Source organism: Falco cherrug, chromosome 3 (assembly GCF_023634085.1).
Source record: "Falco cherrug isolate bFalChe1 chromosome 3, bFalChe1.pri, whole genome shotgun sequence".
Classification (NCBI taxonomy): domain Eukaryota; kingdom Metazoa; phylum Chordata; class Aves; order Falconiformes; family Falconidae; genus Falco; species Falco cherrug.
This window is the reverse complement of record NC_073699.1, coordinates 30834328-30852050: the sequence shown is the minus strand read 5'-3', so window position 1 is coordinate 30852050 and position 17723 is coordinate 30834328. Positions and strand designations below refer to the sequence as shown.

Genomic DNA, 17723 nt, shown 5'->3' with positions numbered 1-17723 from the left:
TGTTTTGGTGTTGGTTTTTTTTTGTTTGGATTTTTTTATATCCTTCCTGTAAGTATAAAATAGAACAGCTGTTTCCAGTGAGGATTTTTGAATTTGTCCTGTGTGCTCACTAGTCTCTGGTGATAGAGGGGTCACTGAAGATATAAATATGGCTTCTGCTCAAGGCTGAGAAGCCAGGAGTTCGACAAAAAATAAAAAGAAACCCCATGAAGCCAGAAGCCTTGCAGCTGCTGGTAATTAGGATTGTCACTGGTGTTCCCTCCAGGAGCCCTCTGGTAGCATACCTATGGTAGTGTGCAGCAGGCAGCTGTGTTCTCACAAGGTGGGGTTGTAAACACAGGAGGAGGGAGTTTGTTTGTTCCTGTTGAGCAGGAGGCGGCCAAACAGGTGTATGACTTAAATGGTTCCCTTAAGGTATAGTCAGCTGCTGGAGAGTCATCCTCATGTCTCTAAGATGCAGAAAGTTTCTTTTCCACTTGAAGAGCAGCTGATGCTTCCATTTCCTACAGACGTTTGGAAAGGATTGTGCAGACTTTCCTACTTTCCCAGCAGTTGGATAGTCCCAGGGTGGAATACTTTGGACTTGCTTCATTTGATCATTTTACCATTCATAGTTGTTTTCTGTTCCTTGTTTGACAAACTGAATCTAATCTACACTATTTTTAAAAAACTTCTGTGGTTATCATAGAGTTCCCTTGGTGCATGTGGTATTGAATATTATAATGAAATACAAACATATACGTGTTAGTTGCATTCTGTAGCCTAGCATATATGTAATTATGTCAAAGCTATTATGCTTGTTTGGTAAAGCCTAATTTTAATGAGTGCCTAGCACTGATTAGATGCAGTTTTCTAAACGTTAATGAAAATGCACTCCATGTGGTAACAGTAATGCCGTACTCTTTTTCAAAGGGAGTTTTTCTTGGTAAGGCAAATAGTTTCTGGAGTCTCCCTTACACTTCATTACACTAGTGCAGATGCTACATCAATTAAAGGTTGGTACAAAGTAATCTGCAAGAGATTGTAAAACTAGACTCCAAATATTCTATCCTTGGTAACAGACTGCTATATTATTTGATTCCATAGTTGTACCACATCATATTTTGTCTCCTTAGCTTCTTAAAATTTTCTGTGCATATTCAATTTTTGTTGCAAATTTAGCAGTCTTGCTATTATTTCAACTTACTGTAAACCAACAAATCAAATCCTACAAAGCCAATATAAGAAGCAAAGAAAGCCAGAGAATCGTGGGACAAGTGATGACAGAAACACAAAATTAGGCTGAATTTATTTCTTTTATATTTTGCCAAGTGGTTGTAAATGGGGAATAGTCTTAATTTTATTTTTAAAGGCCTGATTCTTCTGAGAAGATTAACAATACTTTTGACATTTTGACTAATTCTGTTACAGTTTGGCCTCTCTATCCAGATAATGGTGAGAATCTTGAAAGAACGTACAGTCTGAGTGCACACAAGGACAAGTTTTGTTTTGTAAGGACTTTGTGGTGCTTGAAAAGGGAATTTACTTGAATGGAGCTCAGCCCTTGCCATGCTGCTCTCTTGCATGCTGATACAGGAGTGAGGCACTCCTGAGTAGCTATTCTCTGTAGGAAAGCATATGATCAAGATGTACCGTTTCCCTTCTGTTTTGCTACAGGATGGCCCGTCATTCCTTCCAAGTGTAAAGCTTTGTGTGTGAGAGTTTTTTCTGTGATATGTAGAATATGCAAATGAAAAAGCAGAACTGAAGTATGAGGGGGAAGTGAGCCTATTACCAAGATTTAAGGCTGTGATCTTGCTGTGGGTATAGCTAGTGATTAATATAATCATGGTTCCGTTCAAGAATGTGTTTTATGATTTAAGTCAATAATAACACACCAGCTGACCTGAAATGAATGTTTAGTCTACATGTTGTTGGTACAGTGAATATGGCGTGGGTCCTGTATAAAATAGGTGGTCATGTATGTAATTAGAGTCTCATGATGTGTTTGTATGAGTGAGTAAAGATACTTAGACAACATTCATTTTGCATTTCCCAACCCTAGGTTGCTTTATGAGGTTGCTGAAAAGAATTGTGCATTAGGGGTGTGTGTATACACGTTGTGGTTGAAAAAGATCTTTATAAGCTTTCATATAATGAAGTGATTTTCGGATTTCTTTTTTCCTTTTAGTCATGTTAGAGTTCTTGTAACACCATGTTTACTTCCCCCTTTAGCAGATTGCTATCTTTGCCTGAGGCTTCAATTTGAAATGTGTTTTCCATCAGAGCATCCAGTTTAGCTTGAAGCACTGGTTCTTACAAGTTTGTTTGTCCTTGAGCATTTTAGTTTATCTTAGAGATAAGGATTGGTAGTCCAGGAAGGAAGTAATGAAGCATGCAAGGTCAGCTACCACAGTAACAAGAGTTAGAATTGACCTGACACCAGCAGCACATCTTTTCATCCATGCCTTTTAGTTTCTCCACATTTGATTATTTTACTCAGAAGAGAAACTAACTAGCTGCTTCTTGACTTTTTTTTTTTTATCCTTCCTTTACATTTTTCTGTAAGATGGAAGCCACATCTGTTTCTTACTACTCATTTGACATGCACTTCTAATGGAGAAAATGCTTTTATGTTTTGGAGCCTTTCCTCAGCTGTGTTAATCACACTGATACTTCTCTTAAATTCTTTCCAAGATGTGAAATCTAGGGGTTTATCGAAAGTAAAACCCAACTGCTTCATTTATCTTAATCTTGTCAGCTGTTGAGCAGGAGAATGATGATGATTTTTTATTAACATTAATAGGTTTATAAAGGATTAATCTAACTAGATTTGTTCAGTTATTTTAGTCGTTTAAATATGGAGATTGTGATCCAGTAGATCTGACATCAGAAGAATAGGCGAGTTTGTTTAATAAGTAAAAAATAATAAAAGAACCATCCACCCTCTCTCCTTTACTGAACACCGGACTATGGTATTGGAGTGTGGACATGATAGATATTAAGTGGCCTAATTACCCTTAATGTTTTCAAAAGATGAATTCAGGCTTTGCTGGGTTACAATATTTTGCAGAGAGTGTGGATTTGAAGCAGCAGAAGCTGCCATCTCTCCCAGGTGTTAGTAGGAAATGCCAGAGGTGCACCTTTCTTGCCTGTAGGTACCAATGTTGCAAAGCTGAATGCTGATTCTGAGCTAGGGTTGCTTTATGATATCCCTAGTTGGTTTTATGTGATGCTTTTCATTTTTTCTTTTTCAAGGGGCAGGGAATGTTAAATGCAAGTCAGATTTATTTTTTAGTAAAACTCTTTTTCTACAGAAAGGATAACCACAATGTCATGTTTATTCAGGCTCAGTTAAAAAAATAAATCTTCTTTTTCCACTAGTACCAAAATGTTTTCTCCTGAGCTGCATCCTCTTCGCCCTGTTTTGAGCCAAACTCATGACTCTTCTCTCCCTCTTCGTTTGTTACACACAGAGTCTGCTAGTAATTTCCATTTCGTTCAGTTAATTCTTGCTCAGGTCTTGCCATATGGTCATCAGCCTTTTCAGTTTTTGGTTATCTCTGCATAAAAGGGGGCTCATTTACACAGAATTTTTTTTATGTACTCTGACACTTAAGCAATCTGTTATATAGATATGCTTAACACATGGTGTGTTTTGCATGCATGTAAACTTTAATCAGGTATACCTCAGGACACTTAGTGTCTGCCACTAATGTTTTCTATGTGAGTTCATCTTGTAGCACTGGGAATGTACAGTACTGTGGTATTGCCTTGTGCCTTTGTATTGGTAATGCTTAGGGTCTATTTCCCTTTTTGTAGCCATCATTTGGACAGTCATCCATTCCCTTCAGGTCCCGTTATCTGAACAGTTGCTGGCTCTGCCTGCCTGTGCCAAAATGTCTTAATTTGGGTAGTCGGGTTTATCTTTATAATCTTGGCAAAATAGTAGTATGAGCATAAAAAGGCAGGACTACCAGGTTAATTCAAGGTTTATTTTTTTGGGCTAGCTGGGATTAATTTTGTACCTGCAAGTGTTCATTCATTTAGGGTGTGTAAGCATACATTCATCTCGGTGGGTTGTCAGAAGGTTTATTCACAGTTGTGGTGGAGCGTCGGGATTGAGCATCTGAAAGAAATGTAATTGGTACTTATATTGGAAGAACAAATACAGTTATAGTTGTTTGTTTGTTGTTTTTTTTTTTTTTTCTTGAGCATCTGGGAAATAGCGAGAGTGAAATCAGTGATAAAACTTGAATTACTGCAGTTCAGTGTACATGGCGTGTTAGTACTAAGACATCTTGTCAGAAGACACAGGTGAATAGATTAATTTAAAATGAGCAGGAACTGTTTCTGCTCTGTTGTTGAATGTAGGGGATTTTTTGAACACTAATACATGAAATTCTCATAATTTTTTTTTTGTATAGTGTTTGTATTTTTGGAAAGTCTCCTGGTTAACATGCTAGGTATATCCCCATTTACTCCAAGAAATATTAAACCTACGCAGCAAATTTTCATAGTGTAGAAGTGAGGGCAAGGAGGGCTTACCCCCTACCAAAGGACAAAGAGGAAAAAAAATATCTGAATTTATAAGTCTGTGTGAGTTTATCCTGCTCAGCATTATGTGGCACAAGAGATTCTGAGTACCAGGGTAGCTGTTATTTTGAAGGTGAGCTATGGGTCACCTGAACTGCAAAGCTGATGAGAAGAGGCACCGGCATTTGTGTGATCTTCAACTATAAACAACTGTGAACAATAATTTCCTAAAATATTGCCACCTAGTACACAGATCTGTCTACACTCTGAATAAGCTCCCTTAAGACCACGGTAACTGATTTTTAGTATTTTCTTTTCAAATAAACGTTTATACTTATCTACTCTGTGGGTTATGTTATTGATTACAATATGACCTGTTGTTGTTGAGAAGGATTTATTCCTCTAAACAAATAGAATTGACTTATCTCTCCCAGTTTACCTAATCTATATCCTTACAATGTGGATTTCTCTTTCCTCACCACGTCTCCTCCAGGAATTAAGTGGCTTTTTCTAGTTTAGAAGACTTAAAAATCCCCAATTTTTTTAAAAATGTTTATTTAAATGTATAACAATATGTGTCTGCTGCTGTAAGTAGGCTCATAGGTGATGAATTTCACATACTGGACATGGTTCTGGGCAGCTGGCTCTGGGTGGCCCTGTTTGAGCAGGGAGGTTGGACCAGATGACCTCCAGAGGTCCCTGCCAATTGCAACCATTCTGTGATTCTGTTATCAATATATGGATAAATAACATTAAAATTTGTAACAGCTGATGTGAAGAATGTCTGTAATCTGGTTTGAAAGCTTCAACTCTTAACAGTTTCTCATAGGGTAGCATGTAGGCAAAGATATGATTGAGCTTTAGAGATTTCCTTCGGAAACTTAATTCACTGGCATTTCGCTGATAAAGTCAGAATTTAGTAACTGAGACAAATAGCATAGAAGAATATTGAAGAAGCCTCAGATGGCTAAATATTGTATGTATTTTGAAAACACCTCTTGAGTAGTGACTGAAACATGGGAATTACAAAGCAGACTGAAATAAAGGGTTGCAAATGTATTATTTTAGCTTACAGATTTACTGCAGAGGATGGCCAATACTGGAGATCTGCTTACTCAGTTTACCCTAATATTCAATGTGCAGTTCTAAGCTTATTTTAGGATTTAGGATGTTGCATTGTATACCAACTGATTTCTGATCATTATTGTGGTATCAGAATTGTTCTCAAGTATCCATTGAGTCTCTCCTCTTGAAACAAAGAGTATTTTTATCCCCCTTTTTTTCCTGTCTGTGAAACAAAAAGCATTTTTATTCCCATTTTGCAAGTGGGAAATGGAGGCAGAGAATGATTTAATATTGGGAGTATCAGTGAAGTTGAGCATAGATTTAGATCCTGATTTCTCTTTTTTCCCCACACGTGGTTTGTTTTTTTTTTCCTGCCGTATCAGGCTTTATATACAACGTGACTTTAAAACTGTTGACTTCAGCTGCAGCTGTAATGCTCAGTACTTCTGTAAGTCAGATCCCAAGATCTCAACAGAAGCACTGGAAAATAAGAAATATGTAAATAATGGCCAAATGTGAAAAAAACATTGAAGGGACTTACTAAGGAACTTGTCCATTAAATCAGATGTGGAGTCACTCACTCCAGTTAGCTCTGCACACAGCGGTGGTAGAAAGAGCCTCTGGAAGGCAAATAATTGCTTTAAATAGTCATGAAACAGTCTGAAGCTTTCTGAGAGGAAAGAAGTCGCTCCATATTGCACTGCAAATGTCAGAGGAACTTTGTGATTATGTTTCGGGTTTCCCCCCCACCCCTTTTTTTTTATTTTCACAAGGCATAGCTATTCAGAAATTGAAGACACTGAAGCCTTACATCTGGTGGTGCATATTTTTCTTCTTTGCGTAATTTGTGTAACAATTGTTGGGGTTGGTGGTTTGTTTTTTAGTTCTTTCATCTACAGGTAGTGGTTGAAATCTTGAGTCTAGTGAGAACAATGACCTAAATAGACCTGACACAGACTAGCTTTCCAGACATAGAGAATGTTAACAGTAAGATATTCTGATTGGTGTAAAAACACCTGATGTTTTTTATCAGAAGGTTTATTAAAAAATCATTACTGTATTCTTTCTGAGAGTCTGCTGGGGATGCTAGAGAAAGTGTTCTTTTTAATAATTCTGTAATAATTATAATAACTTATGGAGCTGCTGTTAACATTGTGTTTTTATTTTTCTTTTCACAGCCCACATACTGGGTGGCAGAATTACCAGCGTGATGTGCCCCGGATTCCCACTGCTTGTATCTCTGTGGAAGATGCTGAAATGATGTCACGAATGTCTTTCCGGGGCACTAAGATTGTTGTGCACCTGAAGATGGGTGCTAAGACCTATCCAGACTCTCCTTCCTTTAACACTGTGGCAGAGATAGTTGGAAGCAAGTACCCAGAGCAAGTGAGTGAGAATATAGAAAAAGAAACTTACTTTTTTCCCCCCCATATTTTTGAATAACAAAAGCCCAAAGAACAACCCTTCCTAAGAAATCCCTCAAACGAGTAACTCTTATTCACCTACTCTTCTACATTTCAGACATCTCAGCTTTTCAGTCTTTTTCAGGTAGCAGGTTTGAAACCACCAGGCTCAGTTCTAACATACTAGAATATATTTTAGAAAACTGTAAGGATTACCAAGAACAGGAAATTCATCTAAACTGTATACAATTTAACCTTCTCCTTTTTGTTTCCTTGGCTTAAAGCTCACTTTAAATAGTACCATCTGCATAGGCTCACAAAGCTTGTATGTAAGCAGAAGTGAAATCCTAGCACTGGAACGAATATGGTTATTGTTTTAAATAACAAGCAGTAGGTTAAGGTTGCCGTAATCATTTGTGCTTGGGGTTTGCTTATTATTCTGCTAATATTCTTCAAGTGGTTTCTTGATCAGGCAAGTAAACCAGGTTCTGCTGTCTGGAAATAAAATTGTTTGCCTGAGTTTTTCCTCAATATAAAAGTGAATGCAGGATGTCAGCTTAGCTTTTTAGAAGATGTTTATTCTGTTGAAAATCATTGCTGTCTTTAGCAGGAGTTGTATGTGTGTTAGTTTGGAGAAAGAAACCATCTGTGCTAAAAAGTATCTGCAAATTCTGTTTGAACACTAGTTAATCCTAAATTGTTGGCTTCCATTTTAAGAATTTTCTTCTTGCTTTCTCTTTTCTTCCAACCTCTTAGCCAAAAATCATACAAACTGAATTCATGGTGCTGAACAGTTTGTGCTTGGTATGAGGTCTTCTATGTCAGATTACAACACGGAATGATTTTTCTGGCAGTATGGTTTATTGTCAAAATGCTCATGCAACCTCAATTACAGCAGCACTAGAAATTGCTGCTAGAGTACATCTGCTCAGCCATGATTCTTTTCCAAACATTGTAGTTTTCTAACTTCAATGGAAAATAAGAATGACTATCTCTGTCCTTTAAATGAGGCATAGCTCTTAAAAGATTTCATCTTTTGTGAGGTGGTAGTTCTGTAGGGCTGGCTTATGATGTCTGTTGATCCTCAGTGTTAGAACGAATGTATGGTTTCAGAAGCTTGATCGCTGGGCAGGGAAAAAGTAAAAGTAACTACCCACATGGCTGATTCACTTACATTGCCCACACCTCTGAGTCTGGCTTCATGAAACACCTATTTACCAAGTTAAAGACAATGCCCCAATTTCTTAATTAGGGTACAGTTAATTTAATTTTGTCACCTGAATTTTTAGCCATGCTTCTAACCAGCCAGTAGGCTATCTTTCCTGAGTTATGTTTGGTATAGAAAAAATCGACATTTCAATTGAGGTTATGAAGCGTCCAAATGTAACCTTCAAAGATGTGTTAAGGTGCTTGTCTATACTTGATTTTCTTTTTGCTGTCTTGCTCTGTTTCTTTAAGTAATGAAATGGATTGGGATCACTTCTTCCACTGAGAAGCTCAGTTTTTTGAAACACTGGGTAAAGACTTATTTACAAGCCCCCTGCTGATGTTAATGGGAGTGGTAGTGGACACACTTTGAAAATGTAACCAAGAAACAGAAAAATAAAACAAGTGAATGTTTAGGTTTTTTAGTACTCAGTTCCTCTGGAAGCCTTAATGGATGCTTCACCACACTCATTCCACTGCGTTACTCCGGTAAAAATGGGAACCAGCTAGCTATTTAGGCAATGAAATACATTGCAGACCGACCCAAACTCTTACAATACCTTTTATGCCAAAGTGTTTCAAAATGCAGTACAAATCCAGGGGAATAGAAAGGTGCCATTTCCATGGGCCAAAATTTCAGTGTAAGTTTTGAATTGAAATAAAAGCAAATCTGGATCTCTGAACTCTGGGTGAGAAATCAGCAGCGGGTGGTATTGCTGTTACAAAGGTCTAAAGCAAAACAGTTTGAAATGAAGCTGAAGTCTGTGAAACATGACTGGTCACAGGTATTGCAGCAAATTGCTACTTAAAAAACCACAACTTAATTAAAAATGAGGATCGCTGTAGGATACTAAAGAAGTCTGGTGAGAAGTGATACAGTTTTAGATGTAACTGCACATTAGGCATGTTTATGCTCATCTGTATATTGACCAGAATTTAATATATTGCTTGATTTATAAATAACTCATTAATTCCTCCTGTGAGATTTTAGCATGTTTATTAAAGATAATCACCAAGAACCAAAATATTTGTTTGAAAATTTTATCTGTTGAAAGCATTATTATTATGAGCATATTGTTATGAGATATATTATTGTGCATATAAAAGCATATTATTATGAGAAAAAAATTTACAGTTTTTTCTTACCTTTTTTCCATTTTTAGTTTTTTAATTGACCATCATGTAGCATGTCCAGTCCAGTTCCTCCTTTTTAAGTAATTTTCCCAAGTGCTTTGTGTGGATTCTTGCATATAGCAATGGGTGGGGAAGAAAAAGTAGCAAAATATTAAGGAAAACTGAAAGAAAGTAGTTAACATACTTCTGACATATTTTCCTAAAAGTTTGCTGTATTTTAGGCTTAGTGTTCTTAAAGTCTTGTAATACATGCTTTGTTTTGCTATTGCAAGAAATGTTTGATATATCATCAGAATTGATCCTCAGAATTGTCAAATGTGCAAACCTTTGTTTAGGCACCTATGCTTAACTTCAACACATTTACATTTCTGAATAACTTAAAGCAGTAAAAGAAATGCAATTACTGCTTTGTGAAGCATTGAGCTCTCAGGGATGCTTTCATCTTCAGAAGCGATGATATGGCATGGGTGCAGCAGTCTTGTTGCTTTTTGCCGCAGCTCTGCACCCAAGGCACACAGGTACTTTTGAAAAGTTAACCCCTGACACTTCAGATTTCTCCTCTCCTTTATCCTTTCTGTTTGACCAGCCAGCAGCAGTAAGCAAATGCTTTAGTATCAATTGCTCCAATTAAGAAAAATGGACTTTGAAACCTACTGTAAGTTTAAGCTTTGCACTACCAAATTTTCCGGTGGTGTAGGAAGCATTTGAACAGAAAAGGAAATGGGTTTAGTCATGCTGTCAGTAAAGTTCAGTGTCTCACCGGTGTTTCTGTTCTGTTTATCTTTGTATTATCCCTTCTAAGTTAGTGAAAGGCTGCTCTCCCCAGACAGGACCCTTGTTAATGTCAGAGCGGGCATGACCATGCATGATCTGAGCAGAGACATCCACCAGCCTTGTTCTCAGTCCGCAGGTCCTCATTCAGTGCCTGCTGAGGTCTGAATACCCATATATCCCCAAAGGAGTGAGCCAGTGCCTATAAGATAATGAGTTCAAGATCAAGCTTTTCTTCATATAAGCAGATTGGAGGCACAGGACCAAACATGCTATGGCTTGATGCCTCTCTGAGCTTGGGATCCCATTCTCACAGTGCTTAGGACAGCAGGGAGAGTGGAAAACCTGTAGGTTGTGGAACTTAACATATTTAATCGTGTATGACTGCTGACAGTTGAGCCAAAGAGTTTGTGAAATGAGGAAGGTATGGCAGCAGAGCCTGCTGAAGTCTAGGTTATTGCAGGTTAGACATCTGCAGTCCATTCCTGACTTTTATCGTGGAGGAGGTTTTGAAGCACACTGTTGAACCTGGGACCATGCTGTTAACATCCTTTTGTTCTGTATTGTGTATTGGTGAGATGCTTTATTTAAACTGTGTAAGCTGGTGCTGGAGATTGGTTGACTGAGTAATTCACAAGTTAACTCGTGGGTTTTATTTGAAATTTAGGCAGAGCTGGCAGTAAAAACGTGTTTATCCTCTCATTTTAATACAGATGTAACATGATTGGTCTTAAAGTGCAGAAGCAACCGTTCCCATCTCTGGGGAAATGCTATAAATAACAGCTGTTTGTTGTTAGTCTGGCTTCAGTGTACCTAATATGCCAAACATGGAACCACAAAATACTTGATTAACTGAAAAGGTATCAAAGTGGATAAAGATATAACCCTTCTATAAGCCTGACTTGCAGTGTTTTGCCATACTGTGCATTTCTTGGTGTGCAGTGCTGTTCCACTTATCTTAGAGTTACTAAGTGATGGGAAAACTGTTTTCTAAGTGCCCTACAAAGTACATACATTTAATGGTTGCTCATTATTCTGTGATCTAGCATAAATACTGTAGAGAAGAAACAGAGAAGCTCATAAGTGGCTTTTTTGGAATCCTGAAGAGCTGTTCCAGGAATTCACTCAACACAGCTTTTTTGCCTCCTGTTTTAATGGAGTGTCATATCTGCAAAATGTACCGTTAGAAAAGTTACTCTATTTTGAACACCACAGGCATAACAAATCATTGAAGAATTTACTGTAGCTCTGAGCCAAGTTTGGGCAGCACTTTGAAAGTAGCAGTCCTAGGGATGACCTAAGAGTGACAGAGATGCTAAGGTAATAGATTGTGATGTTCTTTACCAGTTTGTGATTGATGTAACAGAACCTGTTCTACAAAGGAAATAGCAGCTTATTTACTTTTTCATTCTTTTTCCTTTCCTTATTTCAAAAATTGGCCGTGTCTTGGAATTTGTGGTACTGGGCAAAGCTCCAGGGAACAAGAGAACATGAAAATTGTCCAGGCTTCTGAGCCTGTTAGACATTCATGCACATAAGGGAAGAAATAATTTGTAGACGAAAAAAAGACCCCCAGCCCCAGGGGAGGGAAAAAAAAAAAAAAAAGAAAGACTTCTCTGAAGATGTGTAATACTCGGTATAATGTTGTTTTATGGCCTGGCATCAGTTCTACATATGTTAACAAAATGTCTATCCATTAGCCCTTTGATGTGGCTTCCAGATATCCCTATGTTCAAACTTTATCATGCATACAATAGAGCTTTGAGTAGAAATGTTTTAAGAGCCTGGTGCCATCACGTTATGGCTCCATTATCACATTTTCTCCATGTGGATTGTTTTGCTATTCATTCCAAAATGTTGTAAAGTGCACTTCTGTGAGCCTCTCTTCTGTGACTGTAAGATGATGCCTGTCACTGCTAGAATTTAAGAGAATTGAAAAGAGTTTAAGAGATTGTTATAGAGATTGGGTTTCGAGGGTGCCAGCCTGTTACTTCGTGATAGTGAACTGATGGGAAAGAAGAGGAAGAAAGAGAAATGGTGAAAAAGAAACAAGAGAAAGGGTGAATTAGAAACATTGGCATTGTTAGGAAATGTTGTATTTTCTTTGAAGGTTTTGTATTGATACTTGCTGAAAAAAACGTGTGTTTTATTAGTAACGGGACTTTGCACTATTAATTTGGGGGTTTGTTTTTTATAATGTGTCTTGTGGGAGTGGCAATATTGCCATCATTTGTTCTTAAACAGAGGTCTTGTCATGACGAAAACAAATTAATGTGAAACTGATATGGAGGAATTTTTTTCTTTGTAACTTGACCTTTTTGTTTTTTAACTGCCAGAAAGCCTACCAAATTTTAAGACTAAAGTGCATGCTAAATTTGCGGTGTAAGGCTTGGCAAACCTCCCAAATCTTGAATTTCCCATTTAAAACCCAAAAGCTGACTGAAAGCATTTAGTTGTGCTAGGGAGAACTTGGCAGTAGTTTGCCTTCTGACTCTGAATGACCAATGCAGCCTAAAGTAGGCATGTATTTTGGAAACCTTAGTATCTGTGTATGCAACAAATACATCTTAAAAGTAATTTGTATATATGTGGTTGATGTGGTTAAGGGGCAACAGTTAAAAATCTTTGTAGTACTTAAAATATATGTCTGAAATATTGGTGGAACAAGTGAATGTATATAAGTGGAAGAAAGATTCAAAATAACTTAGATGTTTTAAAAAATTATTTTCCTGATACAGTTTTGCTGGAAGGCACCAGGTCAGGTTCACCGGTGTAATGTGACCTTTGCAATGTTCAGATATTTTCAAAATGGCTAGATCACATATATAAACGGGCAGCTGAGAGTGAAGGAGAGGGCCGGGGTGGTAGCAGTCTCTGCTGGTCTTGGAGTCTCCTGAAATTGGTGTGTGTCTCAGCTTGGTGATGCCAGAGCAGAGCCAAGGGATGTACTCCACTGGGTCAGCACAGTCAGCAGCTATTTGAAAGGGATCTCCTCTTGCCAGCTGAGGCACAGTAGCTGTCACTGCATGGGAGCTATTGCCACATGAAGGAAAGATGTATTAGCTTTAGTTGCCATCAACGCCTGGTCTCCACAGGGAGCAGGACCCTTCTTAGAGTGTTCTGGCATGCAACTGGTGATATCCTGTGTTACAGCAGCACCAGGGTGACAGTGACAAGGGTTGAGACATCTAAGTGGCCTTCCTCACTAGAGTCAAGCGGAGTCTGGAGGAATTGAATGCTGCTGTCACCCTTTTATACATGTTCTGTTTGGATTCTCCTGATGTAAACTCCGGCAGTGTGCATTCTGCCTTCCGCCTGAGCTTGGGCATAGATATTGCCACATACACAACAGCTGGCTGCCCACCCCAGCTCCTATCTGTTTTGGAATCCAGGCTGGTATCTGCCCAAAGCTACTTGCTAGACCTTTTCTCTGTGCGCTAGTCTTCAGAGCGTTCAGTTGGGTTTTAAATCCTCTACTTCCTAAACTGCAACCAACTAAATTGTGAGACTACAAATGAAAAAGTAACGTTTAGGGTGCTTGTGCTGTTGGCGAGCAAATTTATCTAAGCATGCAGTTTTGTAGTCCTTTTGATGATGTGAGTATAAGCAGATACACTGTAATATTTTTTCCTCCCACCCATTCCTTTGTCTCTACTCCCACGGAGCAGTTTAAAGAATTACTGTGGGATTTTATTTCAGTAATAATTTACAAATACACATAGGATTTACAGAATGGTTGTGAAAGCTTTTTTTCTCCATATTGAAAAAGTTATCTTCTAAAATTACACTGCATCTTTCTTGCACTCTGATACGCCAGAGTGTCTGAAGGGTAGTCCTGGGTTTGGCAGATGTGATAGTTGCCTGAGGCATGAAGTAAAAACCCACAATATTGAGGAGGAAGGAGGAAAGAAACCATATCATACTTTTCATTATGAATAAGTAGGTGCCAGAAACACTAGTGCCAAGCATTCAAGGATTAGTTTAAAAACAAATTGAAAACAAATTCAAGGATTAGTTTATTCACTGCAGAAATAGTCAAATAGCTGTAGTAGTGTGTTTGTATTTGTTAGGTGCAGACTGTATGCTTAAACATGTACAACACAAGGAGGACTACCAAGATAGTTGTTGCCCTAACGATGATTGGAGTGCTGAAAAAATACCTTTTTTCCATGCAAAGCTAATGGAAAACTGCATGTCTGAGAGTGTGTGTGTTGGATGTAGAGGGCTGTTTGATACACATTCAGAGGTTCTCACACACAGGACTAATGTGGAGGAAGATCTGACTGAGATTTTAGATGGTGGATTGAGCTAACATTGCTAGTGGAGTGGCCGGAAAATCTTAAAAGCAGTGAAATATAAAATGGTCAGGTTGGGGCTGAGGTGAAAGGGGGAAAGAACTTGGTCTCTACTCAGTCCTACTAAGATACTGACAAGATGTTATTCTAAGAAAGGTGCAGTTGCAGCAGCTGTGAGAGATGGTTACTCAAGGAGGTAGCAGAATATCTGGCGGAGTTCATAGTTTGAGTGGGCAGAGACACAGTATTCTTGAGAAACAATGAACCAGCTGCAGAATTGTGGGTACACTTGTTAGGGTTTCACACATTGCATTGCTGCTTTATGAGAGCAAGGAGTGGGGAGAGATGGTAAAAACGGTAAGCTGACCACAGTTGGCATGATATTTAAGAGAATTTGTCACAATAGCTTGGTTTGCTTTGTTAGCACATGCTTCAGAACGTAAATATAATTAGTTCTTTTTTTTTAATACCATTGTTATGTAGTTTTTTTATACAGTTTCATCAGCCTAGGAGTCCCCTAGGCTTCTGAGACTGTGAAGATCTTGCACTTTGCCTTTGTAGCTTTTTTGCAAATGTAGTCACAATGATGCAATAATATTTATTCTAGTTTGGCAAAGCAAAATACTCTGTAAAGCACGTTATAGCAGTAAAATTTGTCCAAAATAATTGTTAATAAAATGCTAAAGAACTTGTTAAATCTTGATTAAATCAAAGAACGAGTTTTGTTCATGGAATTTCTCAAATATTGTCAGTACTTATACCAATGGTATACCACGATGTATCTAGAATTTCATTTTGCACAAATACAATTCTGATTTATTCTAACAGGTAAATGGAAATTTTGGACAAACTCCCGATTCATCTGGTTGACTGTGTTCAGTAGTACTTGTTCGAAAAGTCAACTGATTTATGTGTTTAGGACTGAGATCCAGTTTCTTCTTTATTGAGGTTGCAAAGAAAAAAACCCCCATGTTACAGAGTCTTTAACAGAAAATTTATTTTGTTCTGTAGTTTTGCTTTGTTATACGTGCTGAAAAGTATGTTCCTCAAAGTCTGCATTTCCTTTCCCCACTAGTTTTTGTTCTGTCATTTATTCCATAGATTGGTTTACAGATCTGAACAAAAATAAACTAAAATACATATTTTTCTGGTAGTTACATAGTCCCTCGACATCTGATTTCTCTCACAGTGTTTGAATTTACAGCCATCATTGTGAAATATTAGTCTCAAGAACAGTGTACAATGTCCTGGTGTAAGTTACTCGGAAAAAAACTCCTATGTTCATCTAATCATACATACATTATCATATAGAGGTTGAATGGAATAATATCATGATGTAAGATGAAACATTTGGAAATTGTACCAAATCACTGTTTTTTCCTAGAGTGCATATAAGCAAAGAGAAGTAGGATTTTCCTTGTATTTTAAATATTTCAACTCAGCAGAGAAGGATATTAATGCTGGCTCGGTACTTCTGTATCGCTTAAAATTCTGGGCTTTATTTTTTAATTGTGTGCTTGGTCCAAATGATCATTGTGCTTAGTTTCTGCTTTCAGTGATGTCAACTGGACAAATATTTTTCTCATCTCCGTGTGCCAAGTTTAACGTGCTGCTTGTGGGAGAAGATATTTAATGAAATAATATTCCTTCACTGTAATGGAATTTGTTGCTGTAAGCTATATATATATATAGATATATACATATGATAGTTTTAGGACACCACCTTCTGTGGCGTGCTGCTCAGCAGAGTAAGAGCATATTCTGCCATTCCACATGGGAAATGTCTGTCATCCAGCTTCTTGCCAGGAGAGTGATTACTGAGCTCTAAAACGTGATGTCCTCCATCCTCTTCTTTCCCCTTTCAAATGATCAGGAAGAGGACCTAAGGTTACGTGATTCTTTGTGAAGGAAATGAAAAACTATCTTGAACTATTGACAAATACGTTCCTCTCTGTCTTATCTTAAAGCAGATACTACAGCTTGTGGTCTGTTCTGCTTGTACGATTTTGTTTCTTGGCATTGTAAACCTGAAGTCTTGGATTTATGTTCTCCACTTCTGCCTGAGGTCCACTGACCTCAGTTTATATGCTAAAGTGCTCCAGGGATCTGTTCACTTAGCTGGAATTAATGTTCAGATGATACTGTATTTGACTGTCTCTTAACACGTTCTGCAAGTCTTTCTGGAAGACTGCAGCTGTGCATATAAATAGGCTATAGTTAATAAGACTATTTATAGCAAGCCCAAGTCTGACAATTTTTTTCTCATTCATTAAAGTTTCCAACCTTAAAATAAGTTTGACAAAATAATTGGATTGCACCCTTACCCACTAAGTATGGTGCATTTACTTTTCATTGATTTGGTAGTTTAAATTAAAATTGCCTAGACAAATTTAAATGCTGAGTTTCAGGGAAGAGATAAAGCTAAGTATAAAGAAATACAAATAAGCTAGCTTTGATAGGCTGATTAAATTTCAACAAAATTAGTAAGGATAATATTCTAGATTATATGAAAAACACAGTTTCCTGCTAGAGATCAATGCAACAGCCCTCACTTCCCCTGCAAAATACACAGCAAGCTTTTCAGAATGCTTGAGATTATTCATTGTACAAAGTCAGCAATGGTTAATACTCAGATTACTTCCATTTTCATTTGTCTGTAACAGGGTTTCTGTGAATTAAGAACTCCTTGGAGGATGTTCACAGTTGCACTTTAATTTGACCTTCTGAATCTGGTGGTGACTGGACCAGGGTGAAGGAATAAAGAATGTGATTCCAAGTGTTGGCAGGGTCACAAAGATAAAGTACTAAATACTCTGGATGAGAGAGTGGTTCAGAATAATCTTGGCAAATTCATAGGAATCATTAATACTCATCGGGTTGAAATGTGATCTGCTTTTCTTTAGGAAGCAGAAATTGAGTGTACAGTGTGCCCCTGGCAGGGTGGCTCCTAACAGGGTCCTTGCTGTAACTGCTGAGAACAGTTGTAAAGTACTTAGGAATTAGCAGGTGTGGTACAAATTGTGGCATAAAAGTAATGAGATGACATCCAGCTTTTCCTTGGAAGAACTGTAGTGCCTGGTGAGCAAGCGTGTTTTAGACAGATCCACAAGTTGGGGGGTTGAAGGGTCACACTTGAAGAACGTGTTTGTACAGAGATGAATGGAGGCATCTAGACAATCTTTCATTGAGTGCAAAAAGCTCAGGCTCCTGAGAGAGCATTCCATCATTCAGCGTGCTGTAATTGCTGCAGTTTGTTTCAAAAGCCTCTGCACTAAAGAGACGGCTTTGTTTTTCTAATTATCTATGTAGCCTATTTAAAGCTCTTTTAGTGACC

At 37.9% G+C, this 17723-nt stretch overlaps 1 protein-coding gene across 4 annotated transcripts in view; it reads left to right on the top strand.

The window, feature by feature from the left end:
• CPQ (carboxypeptidase Q) overlaps nucleotides 1-17723 on the top strand; it is a 163725-nt gene that overhangs the window by 52679 nt on the left and 93323 nt on the right. For all 4 annotated transcript variants that reach the window (XM_055705657.1, XM_055705656.1, XM_027814217.2 and 1 more), the window contains one exon: nucleotides 6759-6966. In XM_055705657.1, the coding sequence (XP_055561632.1) occupies nucleotides 6759-6966 (208 nt within the window). The remainder of the gene's footprint in view (nucleotides 1-6758; nucleotides 6967-17723) is intronic.